The sequence below is a fragment of the Pezoporus occidentalis genome, unplaced genomic scaffold (genome assembly GCF_034315485.1).
Source record: "Pezoporus occidentalis ecotype Australia unplaced genomic scaffold, CSIRO_AGI_Poc_V1 ctg113, whole genome shotgun sequence".
NCBI lineage: Eukaryota > Metazoa > Chordata > Aves > Psittaciformes > Psittacidae > Pezoporus > Pezoporus occidentalis.
In genome coordinates, this window is record NW_026912918.1 from 889,145 (window position 1) to 906,458 (window position 17,314).

Genomic DNA, 17,314 nt, shown 5'->3' on the forward strand with positions numbered 1-17,314 from the left:
CACACCCGCACTGCCCGGGTGTCCCCTCCCGGCGGTGCAGGCACCCCGTGCAGCCGGGGCCGCTGGGTGCCAGGAGGGGTGCACTGACCCTTCAGTCCAACCGGCGGCACCGTGCCGTGCCTTTCCGTGCCGAGCAGAGCCGAGCCGAGGCGGGGCAGGGCGGGGCGGTGGGAGGGGGCTGGCCGCGGGACCGTATCGCGGCGGGGCGGCGGGCGCAGAGCACGGCAGGCAGCGCGCCGTACGGTAACGCACGAAGCCGCACCGCTCTGCTCGCTGCGCACCGGCGCCAGGCGCTCCATGAGCCGCCGCCGCCGCGGGGGGGCTCGGCGCTACGCTCGCTCGCCGGTGCCGGGATGTGACTTGCGGCGGGCTGGCGGACAGAGCTGCAACAGCCAGCAGGTGAGTGAGCGTGCGGGAGGACCGGCCCCCGGCCGCGGGGCTGTCCCCCGGGGCGTAGTGGAGCCCTCGTCCTACTCCGCTTCGTGCGCTGCCCGCGGAATTGGCCCGGTGGCCGCAAGCAGACAACAGGCTGGATGTGGGAGTCCAGGGAGGGATTAGGAGGGATATAGGGCAGGGCGGGGGGTTTGGAGCAGGGGCTGCGCCCCGCGGAGGGGAGTACGGCAGGCCGGCGAGGAGGCGAGAGGAGTTCGAAGACAAGATGGGGAAAGAGAGCAGGGACAGGCGGGGGAAGGAAAGACTGGGAAAAGAAATCCAAGAGGGAAATGAGCGAAGGGACAAAAGAGAGGAGGCTGGAGCGGGCTGCGCTCGCACGGGAGGAGGAGGAGGAGGTTGCAGGCGGATTAAGGGGACACCGGGAGGACGGGGCTGCCGGGCTCCGCACCCGCGCCCTTCCGCGCCCTTCCGCGCCCGGGGGTAGCCGCAGCCAAGCCGGGCACCGTGTCGCGGTTCAACAGCGCGCTTCCCGGCGGGCGCCCAAGGGCAGCGGGGCCGGGCCGAGGGCAGAGCCTCCCGGTGGCCGCTCGCCGCCGGGGGTCGGTCCCGGGCCGGGGACGGCGAGACCCGCAGAAGGGCTGCCCGGCCTCAGCGGTTTTCTCTCCAGTGAGTAAAACGCCCTGCGTCTGTATTAGCGCTCCCCGAAGCCGGGCAGCGATAAGATTTAGCACTTAGGTGAACCCTTTGTTTACACCTGGCCTAATGTTTATCCCGAGGCTAACAGGATTTCCTGCGTGCTGAACCTAAACACCTCGGCTGGTTATCATTGCTCTAAGACTACTACTGCTCGGTGATATGCATGCTACTTACCAGGTGTTCTCTCACTGCATCAAAAGAAACAAAGTGAAGGAAATCCATCTGTCGTGAGGCTGTGACATGAACAGAAACAGTCTGAGAATTAGCAAAGAAAAACATTTATTATTATCACTGATTGCTACCAGTAGTATAAAGAACATTAGGCATTATGGTCAGAAGTGTCTGGGCACGGGTGATGTACAGAATCTGACTTAAGAGCATTGTGAGCACCTAGAACATTAGAAAGATCATATTATATTCAGAATTGCAAAGTATTTGTAAGTGAAAGCAGTGCTTTTTGTACATGTCCTTGTGGAGTGGGGTCTTGCTTTCTGTGACCGTGAGGCTGTACACAGCATGATGTGTATTATTCTAATGCAGGGGATGTCTCAACCTCTGCTGTATTTTTGCATACAAAGCATAATTGCACTATTAATTATTATTCTGGAAGTACATCTCTTGAGTAGTCTGAGCTCGGCTTGGCGCTGCTGCTCTGTTATCAGTCCTGAAGCTTGTTCTTCAGATCTGATCAAAAGGAGCTGGCAGAGATCCGTGCTGTGATTAATTCCTCCTCACTAGTGGCTCTCCACAACACTTCGTGGTGGGGGTGGTTTTCTGTCAGAAATTGTACAGTGAACCAGTCTTCTATGTGTGGCAAAGCAGGTTACTATTTGTGCTACTACCACTTTTATTTACTAGGCTGTTATTCTTATCAGTGCTTGGAGGCATCTTCCTGTATCAGTTGATTAACATGAAGACTCAAAAAAGGGGAACAAATAATACATCTAACCATGAATAGCCTAACCTCAAATCTTTGCATGATTACAGATTTATTCTTTATATATATTCTCGAACAGCATCTTTTTGACCAGATGATATTTGCAGTCAGAAGACTTTGACTATTGAAAGCCTCATTGATTTTTTAACCATGACAACTTTTTGATGACAGCTGTGAGATTTTTCTGTTTGTGCTTAGCAGCTTGTAATTGTACTTTAAACCGGCTGGGGCAGCTTTGTGCCTGCAATTTCTGTAGTGATTCTACACCAGGTAACATAGAGGACTTCACTCTGTTGAAAACAGAGAGAAGATTGTGAATCAAAAACTGGGGACTGGATTTGGAAGCTGTCCTGCAAATTGTTTGCTGCTTTTGCCTGAAGTGTGTGAGGGTTATTGGTTCATTTGATGTGCCTGTGATTGGTCTGGGTTTGGGTATATTGGCTTAATAGTTTTCATGAAATACAATTTCTGAGATGGATTTTGGGGAAACAAAAATAAATCTCAAGCTGATTTCCTCCTGTATGAACAGTTCCATTCAGTTATGTGGGGATATATCAATATCACTTATGGTACCTGTGCTAGAAATCTGTGACATTGCTGTGTTACTGTTGCTGTAGCTGTCCGGTAATATAAGTGAAGTGTCAGCCTAATAGAGTGCTGTTGTTACTACCGTCAGGTTGCATAACATTGCAGAGCTAATGTAGATATAGAGGTAAAAATACTACTCCTCTACAGTTGCTGATTTAGGTAACTGTTGGTGGTAGTGTGCAGACAGAGGATTTTACTACAAAATCTTGAGACACACAGGACTCTGCAGTCCTACCCCAGCACCAACTTGAGGAAGACACTATTTTAATAAAAATCTCAAAGTATTTTTCCAAAACAACTTTTCTGATGAAAAGACTATTTCCCCCTTAAATTATTGAATCTATGGCTTCAGCTGAAGTAGTGGCATTCCCTTGCCAAACTTACATGTTGTAATGCAGTGTTTTCCCTTGTTTATACGACTGTCTGGGTCAATGCTGAGTACCAGCGCAAGACAGAGGATTTGGGTTTGGTTATTAACACTGCCAGTCTTTACCTAATCAGGCAGAAATAAATAGTAAACAGGTTGTAAACATGGCTCTGTTGATAGCAGTGGTGAGGAAAAGATTCCTTGTTTGGAGATTTTAGGTTTGCAAGCTTTGGTGTGGATAGGATCTAGTGTTTAGCAAGACTTACTTGGTAGGAATACAATTTCAGGCCAAGAATACCTGGCAGTATAAGGAAGTATAAGTTAGCAGTCCTAAGGACTTTGTGGTCAGTACTACAGCTAACTAGGAGCTTTCTAAGAGAATCACTGTTTATCTCCGTCAGTTCTCCCAAAAGTCATTTCACAAATGGAAGTAACTTGGGAAAACTCTGGAGTTGAACGTCTCTGCATTTCTGACCATGTATTTTGAATTCTTAATATTTTGTCACAGATTAATTCCCCATTTCCAAAAGAAACTACTTCTTCGTGGCAGGGGAAATACTAAAATTCATTAACCCTCCCTCCCCCTCTCCCAAACACTTCCAAATAGGAAGAGGAAACAAATGATGGGCTGACAATATGACTGCTTACCCATGCAGCACAATCTCCATGGAAACAGACTGTCCTAGAATAGCTCAATCACATGAGGGTTACATGACATGAATAAAGTAACCAGGAAACTGGAAAATATCTTAGAACTGGACATACTTCCAGTTAATTCATTACCCCGCAGGTCTTTGGAGGATAGCTAATAAACAAAGCTAGTATTGAAACTGGTTTAGTGCATGCATATCATAGTTTGTAATTGATAGGGTAGTGGAAAATTAACATAATCCTCACTTAAGGGCTGTTTATTGTTTTCAGTTTGGGGCAGCATTTAGAATGAATTTTGAGTGATTTTCCACATGATCCCGTCTTGAAATTGGTACCAGTGGTTCACAGCATTGCCTTCGTAGGTCCTGGTGGATTTCCTCTCTTTGTGTCAGCAGGCACTTACCATTTCACACTTTCTGGGACATTTTGGGTATTCTAAAGAGTGAATGCACTAGTTGGAGCAGGAACTGCCTGTGCACAGAAGGAATAGTAAAATCGCCTTCAGAATTTCCTTCTAGTTAATTATGTACTCACAGGGCAAGGAGATTTATTGAGTGTAACCATACTCAATACCAAAATGAATACATTTCACTGATGATTAGTTTTCTGTCTGTAAAGTCAGTATTTTTAACATGAGTGTGGTGACAGAGTCGTTGAGAAGCCTGTTACACATACAAGATACAAACAAGTAAATATTCTACCAATTCCCCATAAAGAAAATAACAGCTAGGTATTAAAAAAAATAATCATTAGTCATTAGCTGCAGGTCATTGCATCATTAGAACACTGCGGCTCTTTCCACAGTGCAAGGATACTGTAATTTCTATGGGCAGGCACAGATCATCAGTTACCCTTTTCCTGCTTGTCTAATCCCAGATTACATTATTTGTTACAGTTTCTACTTCTGAGATGAAGTATTTGTTAATACTCTTTTTGTCTGCTGTATGAATGAAAACCATAAAGTCGTTATGCATTTATATCAGTACATTTGCTGTCTTGGTGTCTCTAATAGGAAACTGTAATTTCCATCATGCATCTCCTGGCAGAAGCCAGAATAGCCATTGGTCATTGTACTGTGAAAGGGGAATGAGCATCTGTTTGAAGACTGGGATCCCTAAGATGTAACCTTGGTCATTACAGAACTGTAATGCACAGGAAGAAAACCTCTAGTTCAGAGCTGCAAGAGACTCTGTAAGGTTTTGGCTACTCTACATAAACAGGTTTTGTGTTGGTTATGACTGATGGTGTTCAACACAACAACATTGCATTGTTACTTTAAACCGCTTCCAATTCTCGTTAAGTTTTTGACATTTTCATTAAATACATTTCTGACTTCTGAAACATCTTTAGATGTGCAATCACTTAGGGCTGTTTGTCTAACTTACAAAAGAGGTACCAACAGTTTCTCTGCTTCTCGCTCCGTGTCGCAAACACATCACATGAGCCACTGACTAACATTACTGCTAGTGTATATGGTGCTTTTCTTCTGCATGGTCATACCATGCATATGGAAGTTAAACTCTGATTTTCACCTAGGCATGTTGCTCACATCAATGCACATAATCCTGCTGGAACCTGCAGCACTAACTGTGCAAGTGAAGGTTAACAGCGTCAGGTTTCATGTCTGGTGCATGAGTTGTTACTTCAGACTGCCCTTATAGGGCAACTATTGCTGGGACAGATTGCTCGTGTAAAGGTTACATTTTTAATAGTCTCATTTGCCATGCTTTGCTTCATAAAAACAAGTGCCATAACATATATCCTTTTAAAGCACTTAACCCATGTTCTTCCTAAAACTAAGTTGGGATTCGTTCAGGCTTTTGGTCTTCGCAGTTGAGTGGGATACATTGTGTTCCTAGAGAGTTCGCCATTGTTTGCTCTCTGGATCAGGGAAGGTGATGCTCTGTTTTTTGTTGTTTGTTTCCTTTGAATGGCTTTAGACATGCTAAGAAGCACAATGAGTCATTCATTTTTGATTACTTGATTCATGACACTGCATGTGTGCACCATTGTCACAGAAGATGGGATTTCTCTAGCCAACCATTCCCATTTGCAAATGCAATCTAATACCTGGGCTTTGGAAGAGGATGAAAGGAGTGAATAACTACCTATTGACTGAGCATGAAAACAAGAATTTCCTTTATCAAAAAAGCACAAGGTTTATTTTCCTGGGACTACTCTATCCTTAAAAAAAAAAAAAAAAAAAAAAGAAATGATTTGACTTGGCCTTTTTTCCAGTGAAAGGAGCAAGGCTGTGGGTGAAACTGTCTAATTCTGGTACAACTTATGCTTGCACCAGGCCCAGTGCAATTTACACAAGCTTTAAGCACCTGACTTTGAGCAGTAAGGTACTCTAGATAATATATTATTTTGCAACAGAATACAGAATTTCCTCTGGTTGTCTTTTAGGATATTAGCAGGGGCAGTGTTTGTAAGTGTTGTTTTCAATCAGTGCAAACACAGTAATGACTCAGTTGGCATTCAGAGCACAACAGGCAAAAGCAGCTTTCTGGGAGGGCAGCAAAGGGGACCCGGGGTAGGCTATTGCCAGCTGCAAAAATCCAGTAAACACAGGCTACTGAGACAAGCTGTGCTTCCAATTGCTGTGAAATCCTCCAAAATGAACTGTAGCTAAGCAAACAATTATTTTGTCTCAGACAGAAAAATGAAAACCTACCGAGCCATTGGGTTCTTCCTCCTCTTCGTGATCAGCTATGGCTCTTCTGAAAACTCAAGTACATCTCGAGGATGTGGACTGGATCTTCTCCCTCAGTATGTTTACCTGTGTGACCTGGATGCCATCTGGGGAATAGTGGTGGAGGCAGTTGCAGGGGCAGGTGTGCTGACCACGCTACTGCTGATGCTGATTTTGCTGGTGAGGCTGCCCTTCATCAAGGACAAAGAGAAGAAGAGCCCCCTGGGAATGCACTTCCTCTTTCTTTTTGGGACTCTAGGACTGTTTGGGCTGACGTTTGCTTTCATCATACAAGAAGATGAAATGGTGTGCTCTACCCGAAGATTTCTATGGGGAGTTATCTTTGCTTTGTGCTTCTCGTGCTTGCTAGCTCAAGCCTGGAGACTTCGTAGACTAGTTCGCCATGGGAAGAGTCCATCTGGCTGGCATCTAGCTGGTGTGGCAATCTGCCTAATGCTCGTTCAGGTCATTATTGCAACTGAGTGGTTAATACTGACAGTTGTCAGAGATAACAAGTTGGCCTGCAGCTACGAACCAATGGATTTTGCTATGGCTTTGATTTACGTTATGTTCCTGATGGTATTTACCATGGGATTTTCTCTTTTCACTCTCTGTGGGAAGTTTAAGAAATGGAAGAAAAACGGAGTATGCCTCATTATAACACTTTTTTTTTCCATTCTGATTTGGGTAGCCTGGATGACTATGTACCTCTTTGGTAATGCTGAGCTAAAGAGAAGAGACAAATGGAGTGATCCCACTCTTGCTATTGCACTGGTGTCCAGTGGTTGGGTGTTTATTATTTTTCATGCCATCCCAGAGGTTCACTGTACCATCCTTCCATCACAGCAGGAAAACACTCCCAATTATTTTGATACTTCACAGCCAAGGATGCGTGAAACTGCTTTTGAGGAAGATATACAGCTTCCTCGGAGCTACATGGAAAATAAAGCCTTTTCAATGGATGAACATAATGCAGGTAAGAATTTACTATAGAGGACTATATGTTTCTGTAGTAGCCAAGAAAATGGGGGGAAGCAATAGAGAAAATACTTATGTTTGGTTAAAACGAGTCTTCTGCATGTTGTTTTTCATTGAAAAACTGAACAATTTCAAATGCAAAGCCAAAACTGAAAGCCTATAAAAATCCACTGTGGGGAAAAAAATAGCCCCTATTTTAAAATCACTTAAATAATATTTGTTGTCATTATTAGTTAACAACATTTTATATTGAAATAGTTTCCAAAACCCCAAGAAAAAAATGAAGTGTTCTGTTACAAAATGCTCAGCCTCTTGAGCAACAAAGTAATTATTATTAATTGTATTTTCATTAAAATGGAATTTAGTGCCACTTTGTGACACTTGGCGGGGGGGGGTAAAAAACGCAGAGTGGCATATAGACAAGGTCAAAGACAGTCTTTATTCTTAATGTCTGAGCAGAATATGCACAGATAGAGGTTTTGAGGTAGTTGTTACTTTCCTTGTCATTGCTGTTTGGTGACATAGAACCATGTTTGATGACCCATTGTTACAATTTGCAATGATAGTGGTTTTGAGTGGTTGATGGAAAGACCAGCAACAACTGGTTGCTTAAGAGATCCAAACCACTGCTGAATGCTTAACCCATGTGAGAAAATACACAGGGATGCTGATGTGAGCAGTGAAGGGAAGCATGAGCCAAACAGTCTTCTGTAGCGCAGGGCACAGTCTGGTGCTGTCCCACAGTCGGATAAAGGATTTTGTTACTAGTCACACTGCTTTTTATTCACTCTAATTGAGAAGTGTGGTATTACAGCAATGTTCCCACATTGCTTTGGCAGCCCCCAAAAGGCACATTATCCAGGCACTTCACCTTCCTATTCATTTTTACGTATCTTTTATTTCCTCTGAGTTTGATGTTTCCTCTGGATGTAGACCAGATGTGGAGGAAAACAGCACACTTGTCTGGCACGATGTCAGGTCAGGAGGGCGTTTTTCCTCTAGTTTAACACGAACTTTAAAGGTCTCCTTCTAGTACAGAAGCTTTGAACAGAAAGGAGTTAAGTTCTGTGAGTATAATTCCAAGGGCAGTGGTAAAACAAGTGAAAAATCACATGGATAAAAGAATGATTGTTTATTCCAAATGTTCCAGAGCCACAGAGGCAGCTTCATGATGAAAAAGCACTCTTTTTTCCTTTTGGGTTTTTTTTTTAGTGTCCTCTATTCCCTATCACATTAATGTCACAGTAAGGTAACTGCAATGGCTTCAGTGGAGCTATTTCTGACTAAAGCATATCTAAGAACAAAACCAGATCTTCCACTCTGTATTATTCCCATTCATGCATAGACTTTAAAAAAGAGCTGGAAGCTCCTTTTTAATCTGATCATTCAGTGATTAAGTCCTTTAGTGAGATGAATAGATGCATGATATCTATAAAACCATTGTCATGTCTATTATAGTGCAATTTATGTTCTCTTTTAATCTATCTGAATCTTACATAGTACAATACAAAATCGATTTTTCTTATCTGATGCCATTATGAATATTTTTCATAACAAATGCATTCCTATTCCTATGGCATGTGTGATAAGGATATATACATTTTTAATAAATCAAAACAGATTCATTATTCCTAAAGTGATTCTTTAAGTACAGACTTGCAACAACAGGGTTTGGAGTCAAAACTTTCTAGTATGGTAGAGACTTAAAGTAAATACAGGTAGCAATATTCCAGTCATGTAGTATGGCTGCTGAAGTGTTAGTTTAAGTCAGATTACTATACTGATGGGTGTCAGTGGCTAAGCAACTGGAATCTATTAGCAATTGTCTCTCTGCAGGTATGTAGAGAATGTTCTCATTTTTTTCATTTAATTAACCTCAATTAAAGAATTCATCATTAAGAGCTTAGAAACGAAAGGAAGGGTACTTGCTTCAGTTATACTGAAGAATGATGTTTAAGAATGAAAGATCTACTAGTTGTAAAATTGTGGAAGACATGATAACCAGAAAACACCTCTTGGTTCCCTGACTAATATTTGTTTCCAGAAGTAGTTAGGTTCCAACAGAAAACATGCTTGAATAAACGTATTTTCAGTTCTTGTTATTTCCATTAATACTTGCATAAAGAAGTTTAGTAATTTTGCTTCCTTTTTTTCTTTCTTAAAGAAAAAAAAATATATTTTAAGCAGCATTTTAAGAATCTGAACAACCTTTAAACTGTGGCTCAAACAAGCATGTGTTTTCCTAGTCTCTTTCTTAGCTCCAAGTTATACATAACAAGAGCTGCTATATTCCAGGAATATCATTAAGCATTTATAAAGCAAAACTATTTTAAAGTCAGTTATTTAAACATCATTTCAACAACACATGATCTGGGATTTCAATATTCATGATAGAGAAGTTGAAATACCTACTTAAAAGAGTTATTTTCATACCAGTGTCTTGTAAAAGCGTTAGTCAAGTATTTAGAAACCGTGGAAAAAAGCAACTGGAACCGCAACACACCAGAAACAAACATCAATAGGACAGCTTCTGTAAGGCAAAGAGAATTTGCCTTATATATGACAAAGCTGGATGTGCAATGCAGAATGCTACAGCTGTCAGGAAACCCAAGCCGAAGCAGCTCTGGTACTCACTGAATTTCATTTAATAACTTCTAGCACTGCAAGTCACGCTTGGAGCCAATGCCTAAACCCAAAGTTAACAAAATATATGTGTTAAAAGGAAACTTTGACACGACACTTGCTCAAATCTTCTTGGCACTATTTTTTCTTCTTACCTATACGTACTCTATGTAAGTAGATGCATTCAATAGTAATGGAAAAAGTACAAGGAAAAATGGTAAAACTGGTATGAAGAAAGAAAAAAATCCACAATGTATAATTTGTGCATAAGCTTTGTGTCCAATTCTGATGTTTAAAGAATTTTAGACTTATTGCAGGAATAGGGAAGGAAAATTTAGCAATATGGAATTGAATTTACTGGCTTTTTAACTCTGAAATGACCATGGAAATTTTGTGTAAATATTTTAATGACGGTATGCATTATAAAGAGATTTTTTTTTTAATGTGTACTAGCAAATACCAGTGCAACCATTTGTGTTTAATACACAATATGAATCCAAACTGCAAAGAAAGACTGCTACTGACCCCAAGATGGTTAAATGTAAAATAAAAAATAATAATTCTAGTTTAGGCATTTCTATCCATTATTCTCCCAGTGTTTTGCAACAATATCTAATTTCAAACTGTAGAGAGAGTGAGGGTCTGTGTGCATCTGAAGTCAACAACTGAGCATTTGCAGGGCTGGATTTCTACATTTCTGTCCTAAATCAATAGCGCTGCTCATCTCAGTGCACAACCCCCAAAGAGAGGACTGGCAGTGGATAGATAAGAACATATGGCAGCAGGATCCATTTAAATCTTGTTCCACAGAGTGCAACTATATTAAGTCCTGGCTTCATTAAACCCTGTATTGAAATTCTTGTAAACTTCAGCTCATTCATGATTTCAACCAGAGTGTAGAACTGCCATTTGAATTAAATGTAAGAGAAATTCTTGCCCCAGGTGCCTGAACTAGGGGTGTTTCTATTTACCAGCTCACAGATGAGTATTGCCCATTGTAACCACACAAGTCACATGGATAGACGCGCTCTGTTCCCTGGCCACATCTGAGTTCAGTGAAGCCATTATTTACCCTGAAGTGAAAAGAGAGTTTGTATGTGCTAGTTCCTGGACTGATTTAGACAGAAAGGAGCACATCCCTAGCTATGCATCTCTCTCATTCAGAATCTACATTTTGAATCCAAACTTGAGCTCAAATTAATGGAGAGGCTCATGTATTTCTGGTATAAACATTCAGAAGGACAATCAGTATCTTCTCTTTTGCTTCAGTCCTTCGCCATGTTTAAGCTATTCAAAAGCAGTACTTACTTCATGTTTCTAGTTTCTCAGAGTAAATATAATCTGAAACATCTGGAAAAGCCTTATATGCTAGTCATGCTGAAGTAATGCTCATGGGGGTTGCGAACATGCTTACTGGCTCAAGCAATGTTTTGGATCCCTGTCCTCTGAATTTGATAGAAAGCAAAATGCAAGATCATTTTACTTAACCCCACAGTATCCAGACCAATACAGTAAGTGCTTTGCAAAATACACTGCAAGATACATCAAAGGTTTCGTACTTAAGGCATTTAACTTGTATTGAAATGAGATGAAGCAAACTTCAACAATTTGCTTCCAGTAGACTTTTTCCAGTTCCACAACAAACAATTTATGTAAAACTGATTCTTCTGAGATCCGTCCCCAACAATGTAAGAAAAACAGCTGTTGAAAAGTGATGTGAAAACTGGTATAGCACAGAAGTTAAAATTGGTGGCAGAGTTTCCTATCACTAAACTGGAAGCAAGACACTTAATGATTTCAAAGGCAATGCACAGCGTTAATTGTTTCCTAAGAACTATCTCTTTTTTTCTAAACACAGCACTAAGAACAGCAGGATTTCGAAACGGCAGTTTGGGAAGCCGACCTAGTGCTCCTTTTAGAAGCAATGTTTATCAGCCAACTGAGATGGCAGTTGTGCTAAATGGTGGGACTGTAAGTATCAAAAATATGATGATTTAAGAAATCCTTGATATGCACTGACATATACAACCACTGCTAACTAAAAACCTGATTTAAGCTTATTCACAGCAGGGGGGAAAGCTTCATGTGAAACCTCCGGCAGCAAGTATGCATGTAATGCTTCCCTTCCCTCTAGAAAAGATGTAATTACTAAGTATTTTGCATTTCTTTACTTGGCCATTCACATTTTGCAGTGTAGCTTGAGTGAACCAAGTTCTTTGAGACTGTATGTTCAATAGCCCTTTCAAATTAAATCTGTGTTAAGGTATTTAACATAACTGTTAAGTGACACAATTTCTAACCTGTTCTTTTTCTCAAGATGATGTGAGTCACACAGATGTTTACAGGCCAGTACATTACTTTAAATAAGAATCACTGTTGCAGATAGTGCTGGTCTTTCACCTATCTTCCATTTTCTTGTAAAATATATGTAATTCTTTGTAAGGAAGTTACAGAGGTGTATATCTCTGGAAAAGGGATTAATAAAAGACAAACAGAACATTTTAATAGCATTGATTTTCCTTTCTTAGACAATAGTTTGGCATGCCATTCTTTGATAGACCTGTTTTTCTGTAGCCTGGTGGTTGTAAGAATGGCTTAGTGATCTGATGCCAGACTTTCTAAATGTTTTCCCCATGATGTGTAATTTATACTTGCAGACATTTCATATAGCAGACATACTGTTGAAAAAGAAGAATTTTCATCCCCGTATTTTTCATGCATATCTACATGCTTCTTAAAAATCTACCCATGAGCCAGTTTATACTCATATGAATTGGGTTTGCTTTATTTTGAATCATGAGCTGATTCCATAACTCAGGCTCTACGTTTCAAACCGAATAATGTGAACTGATTGCAGGTCTCTTTTGGCTGATTTTAGTGAACAAGAGGGACTAGATAGAAGGATTCTCCTGTAAGACACTGGGAAACATATCAACTTAAATAAAATGAAAAGACTGGTGTTTTGCTGTCAGTAATGAATAGCATCCTCCTGATGCTTGGATTCATCTGTGCCTATGTTTTCTGATACCAGACTATGCAGCTCAGGGAAAAGGCTGAGAAGCTGGAGGATTTCTTTTTGGGTTGGGTTTTTGTTTGTTTTGTGGTGGACACAAAGGTTAACGGAGATAGTAAAATGAGAGATTAATGTGTGCATATAGTCATGGTTTTTACAGAGACATGAATGCTCTGTATGGATGTAAGATGAGTTTGTATCCCTTTGCTGTGGAACCGCAGTCTGGAAAGCTGTCATGTACATGTAGCATGGTAACACTGATTTTTGAACAGACTAGATCTCTCAGTTATGGGTTTATTATCCTTATTTCCAGATACCAACTGCTCCGCCAAGTTACACTGGACGACACCTCTGGTGAAAGGCTGTAGGCTGTAGAGAGTAAAAATCCTTATTGCAGATGTTGTTCCCTGGCAATGTGTATTTGAGGGAGGAATCCATAACAGTACCAGAACAAAGCAACAAACCATCCAGGATCTTTCGAAATCCTACAGAGGATTTTGTCTAAATGTGAACACTATTGAACTAATAAGATAATTGCAGAAACAAAATTGGAAAACTGAAGCTGAATCTAATTTAAAATAGCAGTAGGCACACCTGAAATTGGAAGAGAGGGATATTGTATTCTGAAATGTACGATATTCTCTTGTCTGTAACTAGTGTGTGAGGCAAGCCTGCTTTTGCTGGTTGCCAGTTGCTTGCAAGATACCCTCCTCTCACCTAAACTTAGTTCATGTTGCCACAAGAGATTGCCACTACAGCATGAAAACATGCCGGATTTCTTTCCATTTTGCTCCTTTTCCCTTCATTTCAAACATCATGAGAAGTATCTTGTTTGCTTCATTATCTAGCTGTACTGTACAGTCACGTAGCATCGTGTGTAGATAAGCACTGTCACTCTGTGGCAACTAAATTACCATTACATTGTGGGCTGATACTCTTTAAAAAGCTGGTGTAGGAAATGCAGTTCTGGAGGGATGAAAGGTCTATGTATGTTTCAAGCAAGTTACGGAGCTTCTTGAGGCAGAGAGAAAAAGCATAGGTCCAGCACAGAGGCAGCTCTCCTTGACCACATGGGACAGATTCCCGGTTATTCCAGCCTCAATCCTGGGTGCAAGGAAAGAGCTGCACGCTCTCACGTCTCCTACAGACGAAGCCGTGAAGCAAAACTATGGAAGGATGTACTCTTGCAAAGACTTAGCTGGGGAGAGAATGTGTGACTCAAGTTTTCCAGGAGGAGTTCATTGTGATGGTGGATTAAAGGCAACCCACTGTACTGCCCAAGCCAGCCTGTTCTGGGTGCTGATGGTGCCAAGCAGGACAGCAGTGGCAGCTAAGAAGCACTGACCACCTTTCAGGAGAAACTCAGCAACAGATAGGGTCAAGACCTTCCTTTCTAATCCCTGTTCGTATGAGTAGTCCCCTTGACTGCAGCTGTTTGTGCATTTCAATGTGGTTGTGCATTTTAGTGCCTAGCTAATAGAATCTCCATGCTGGAGGTGGTTTGTTGTTGTTTTTGTTTGTTGTTTTTTTTTAATGTGGTTTCTTCCCTACTCTTCCTCCTTCCCTCCACCTTTTTGGGTTGATAGAAGGCAGACTTTCTCAAAGCTTTTTATCTTTGCTTTTTCTAGGTTATTTAAAAGGTTCCCATTGCCCATTGTTTGTGCCATGGTTTTCATTATGTTTAAGCAATCATTCCTTTATTTAACATTTAATGCATATCGGACGTTAAAAACATCATTGTATCCTCACTGTTTGGCCAATGTTAACCCTAGCTTTCCTTGATACTAAAAGCTAATTGTTTTTACTTGAGGGCATAGGAAACGTATAACAATTAAACTTTGCATATGCTGTAATAAATACATATATTTTCAAACTAAAAACAATATAATGTACAAATAACTGAATAACTTGGTAGCTTCACATACAGAAGTTACTTGCTGTATACTGCAAAAGAAAGACAAGCTTTTTATTTTTCAAGAGTCTTCCTGATTCTTCACGTACCTCCATTTCTACTGAATTAGGAACCTAGTCCTGCAGACTTGTACTCCCACCAGTAGTCCCATCAATACCAGTAGGTCTACATACAGGTACAGAGGCTGCTAGACCAGTCCCTATGTGTTGCACACAGATATAGATGTATATATAGAGAGAGAGAAAAAAATACATATTGCCATTCTTGCCATGATCATCTTATGGTGTTTTATTTCAAAGCCTTTCTGTTCTAGAAGCAATGTTTTTCTGTCATACATGAGTAAAGGAGCATGTTAACTCCCCCCTGCCCTTCTCGCCTCGAGGCAGACGAAGCATGTGCTTGGTTTTGGGATTGCTTGTTTTATTTTGTAAGTAACTAGATGGCCTTAGCAACCAAGTAGGGTAGGGGTGGATATTGCATGCTATCCAGTGACTTAGAAATACATTTTGCTTGCTTTAAGCAAAACTTTGATCAAATAAGATAGTATTTAAAATAATAATAGTTACCCAGAAGATGCATCATTTGGAACAACAAAAAATCTATTACCATCACTTGCCTGCAGAAATTTGCTTTTAAAAAACAATTAACACCCCCCCCCAAACAGGCTCATAAAACTCTATGGTAAAAACATATAAGATGACCATGGCATAAATGGTAGGACAGCTTTCTTTTCAAAAGTTTATTATGCTACAACCAAGATTAATGAATTACAATGCACATTTTTACAGACCTTGGACAAAATTGTACAACATATATTTATTTTAAACATTTTTTATTTTCCTAGATGTGACTGATTTGATAGAGTTCCCAGTCCTGCTCTGACAAAGTTGTTTGGCATTTGAGGCCTGTACAAAGATATGGCCAGATCCTACAAGCTCCCATGGCTAGTCTCATTGGGTTAGTCATGTGGACTGTTCATAAAATTAAAAGTTAGCAGGATTGGGTTTAATTTGTGGTGGTGAAGGTGTGGCAATAGATTAGGAGGGTCTTTATTTTCCAATTTCATGCAATTAGTAATAAGCAACTTTTTTTGTAAGTTACTAGTCTGTGTTGTAAAAATGCCCCAAATAAAACTGTAATTGAAGAAAGGCACCTTTATGTTAACTTGTATTTTTGTTACAGTATTTACTTTTGCTTTTTATGAAAGTTACCTAGAATGTAGAGCATCTGTGAACAACATAATAAGTAAGTAAGCACAAGCCTTTCACAGTTCAGTTAATTATAATTAGCTTTTATACTATAGAAGCTACTGTGTTCTCCCTTGATGGTTATGTGCTCATGATATTCACATGCAGGAAAATGAAACCATAAAACATCTGATAAAACTACTACTACCAATACAAGATTTAGAACAACTGGGTTTTGATCAGTGGCTGGAAAAAAGGTCAAAGCTGTATTTTAGAGATCCTGTCTGCTTTCAGATGAGGTGAGGGAGCTTGACATTTGCCAGAAAATATGTAGTATTTTAAAAAGAAGAATCTCAGTACATACAGTTGTTTATAGTAACAAGGTACACAAACTACTATAGAATTAGATGTTTCTGGTTTTAGTCTAAATGGAGGCATCTTGGTTGGCTTTGTTCAAGCTTGATGCCTTGGGTTCTAACCAAAGGCCACGCAAAAGGGAGCATTGTAGCTTTTATAATAAAACAATTGGACTATTCTACCAACTTACAGGATTGCAAATCAGGTGCTTTTTATTAATTGATGAGAGCTGAAGCTCATTTTTGATAGATAATATATATTTATTAAATGTATTAATGTGTGTTTTATAACGTGCCCTTTTTTCCGCTGATTGTTGCATACTGGTATCTTATTAAATACATCTTTAAAGGATTTTCAAGACAATCAATGTGTAACATGATGACTGTACATAAGCATACAAAACTACAAAGGTTGTAAAGCATGGGCAAATGTTTTATTTTCAAAATGCTGTTCTTAACGAGAATAAAGGCTTTACTATTTACTTACAATGCTTGTGTTAACTTGGTGCTAAAATCTGCCTGAAATGTTTCTATTACAGTAAACTAATGGTGCTACAGACAGCACCATCCTGTGTGTGCTACCGTGAGTGCAATTCTGCAATATAAACTAAGTTAAACTGAAGGAGACTGCCTCTCAGAGGCTAGGGCCACATTCCTCCACCTCTGGCCACATTCCCATACTTACCCTTAGCTCTGGCACCTATCAGACCCACAGGGAGCCAGTCAAGGAGCTGAGCAGCCAAACTCTTAACACGAGCAGGGATTTTTTTTCTTCCCAGTTGGCTCAGCAGTTTCCTGTACTGGGCTCAATTGCTAGTGCTTGTGAAAAGGAGGGGCGAGGATCATACAGCTGGGGTTGAAGAATGCAGGTTGAGAGTTTTTTTTAAATGGTTTGATTTTTCCTGATCTGGTGCAACAA

General features: G+C 40.6%; 2 protein-coding genes across 2 annotated transcripts in view; one reads left to right on the top strand and one right to left on the bottom strand.

The window, feature by feature from the left end:
• Positions 1–210: 210 nt before the first annotated feature.
• On the top strand, positions 211–16,884 carry GPRC5B (G protein-coupled receptor class C group 5 member B). Its single transcript, XM_062634768.1, has 4 exons — positions 211–399; positions 6,290–7,303; positions 11,786–11,898; positions 13,254–16,884. Exons 2-4 carry the CDS (start codon positions 6,298–6,300, stop codon positions 13,296–13,298), a joined length of 1,164 nt encoding a protein of 387 aa, XP_062490752.1. The 5' UTR covers positions 211–399; positions 6,290–6,297; the 3' UTR covers positions 13,299–16,884.
• The window catches only part of IQCK (IQ motif containing K), a 49,219-nt gene continuing 39,919 nt past the window's right edge, over positions 8,015–17,314 (bottom strand). Inside the window, exon 9 of the mRNA XM_062634802.1 lies at positions 8,015–8,346. Within this exon, the coding sequence (XP_062490786.1) occupies positions 8,321–8,346 (26 nt within the window). The 3' untranslated portion in view covers positions 8,015–8,320. The remainder of the gene's footprint in view (positions 8,347–17,314) is intronic.

Excerpts from the sequence above, each read along its gene's own strand:
- GPRC5B (XM_062634768.1), top strand. The coding sequence starts at position 6,298 with ATGAAAACCTACCGAGCCATTGGGTTCTTCCTCCTCTTCGTGATCAGC. Across the intron at positions 7,304-11,785 it reads AATGGATGAACATAATGCAG|CACTAAGAACAGCAGGATTT; the intron begins GTAAGAATTTAC and ends TTCTAAACACAG. Across the intron at positions 11,899-13,253 it reads TTGTGCTAAATGGTGGGACT|ATACCAACTGCTCCGCCAAG; the intron begins GTAAGTATCAAA and ends CCTTATTTCCAG.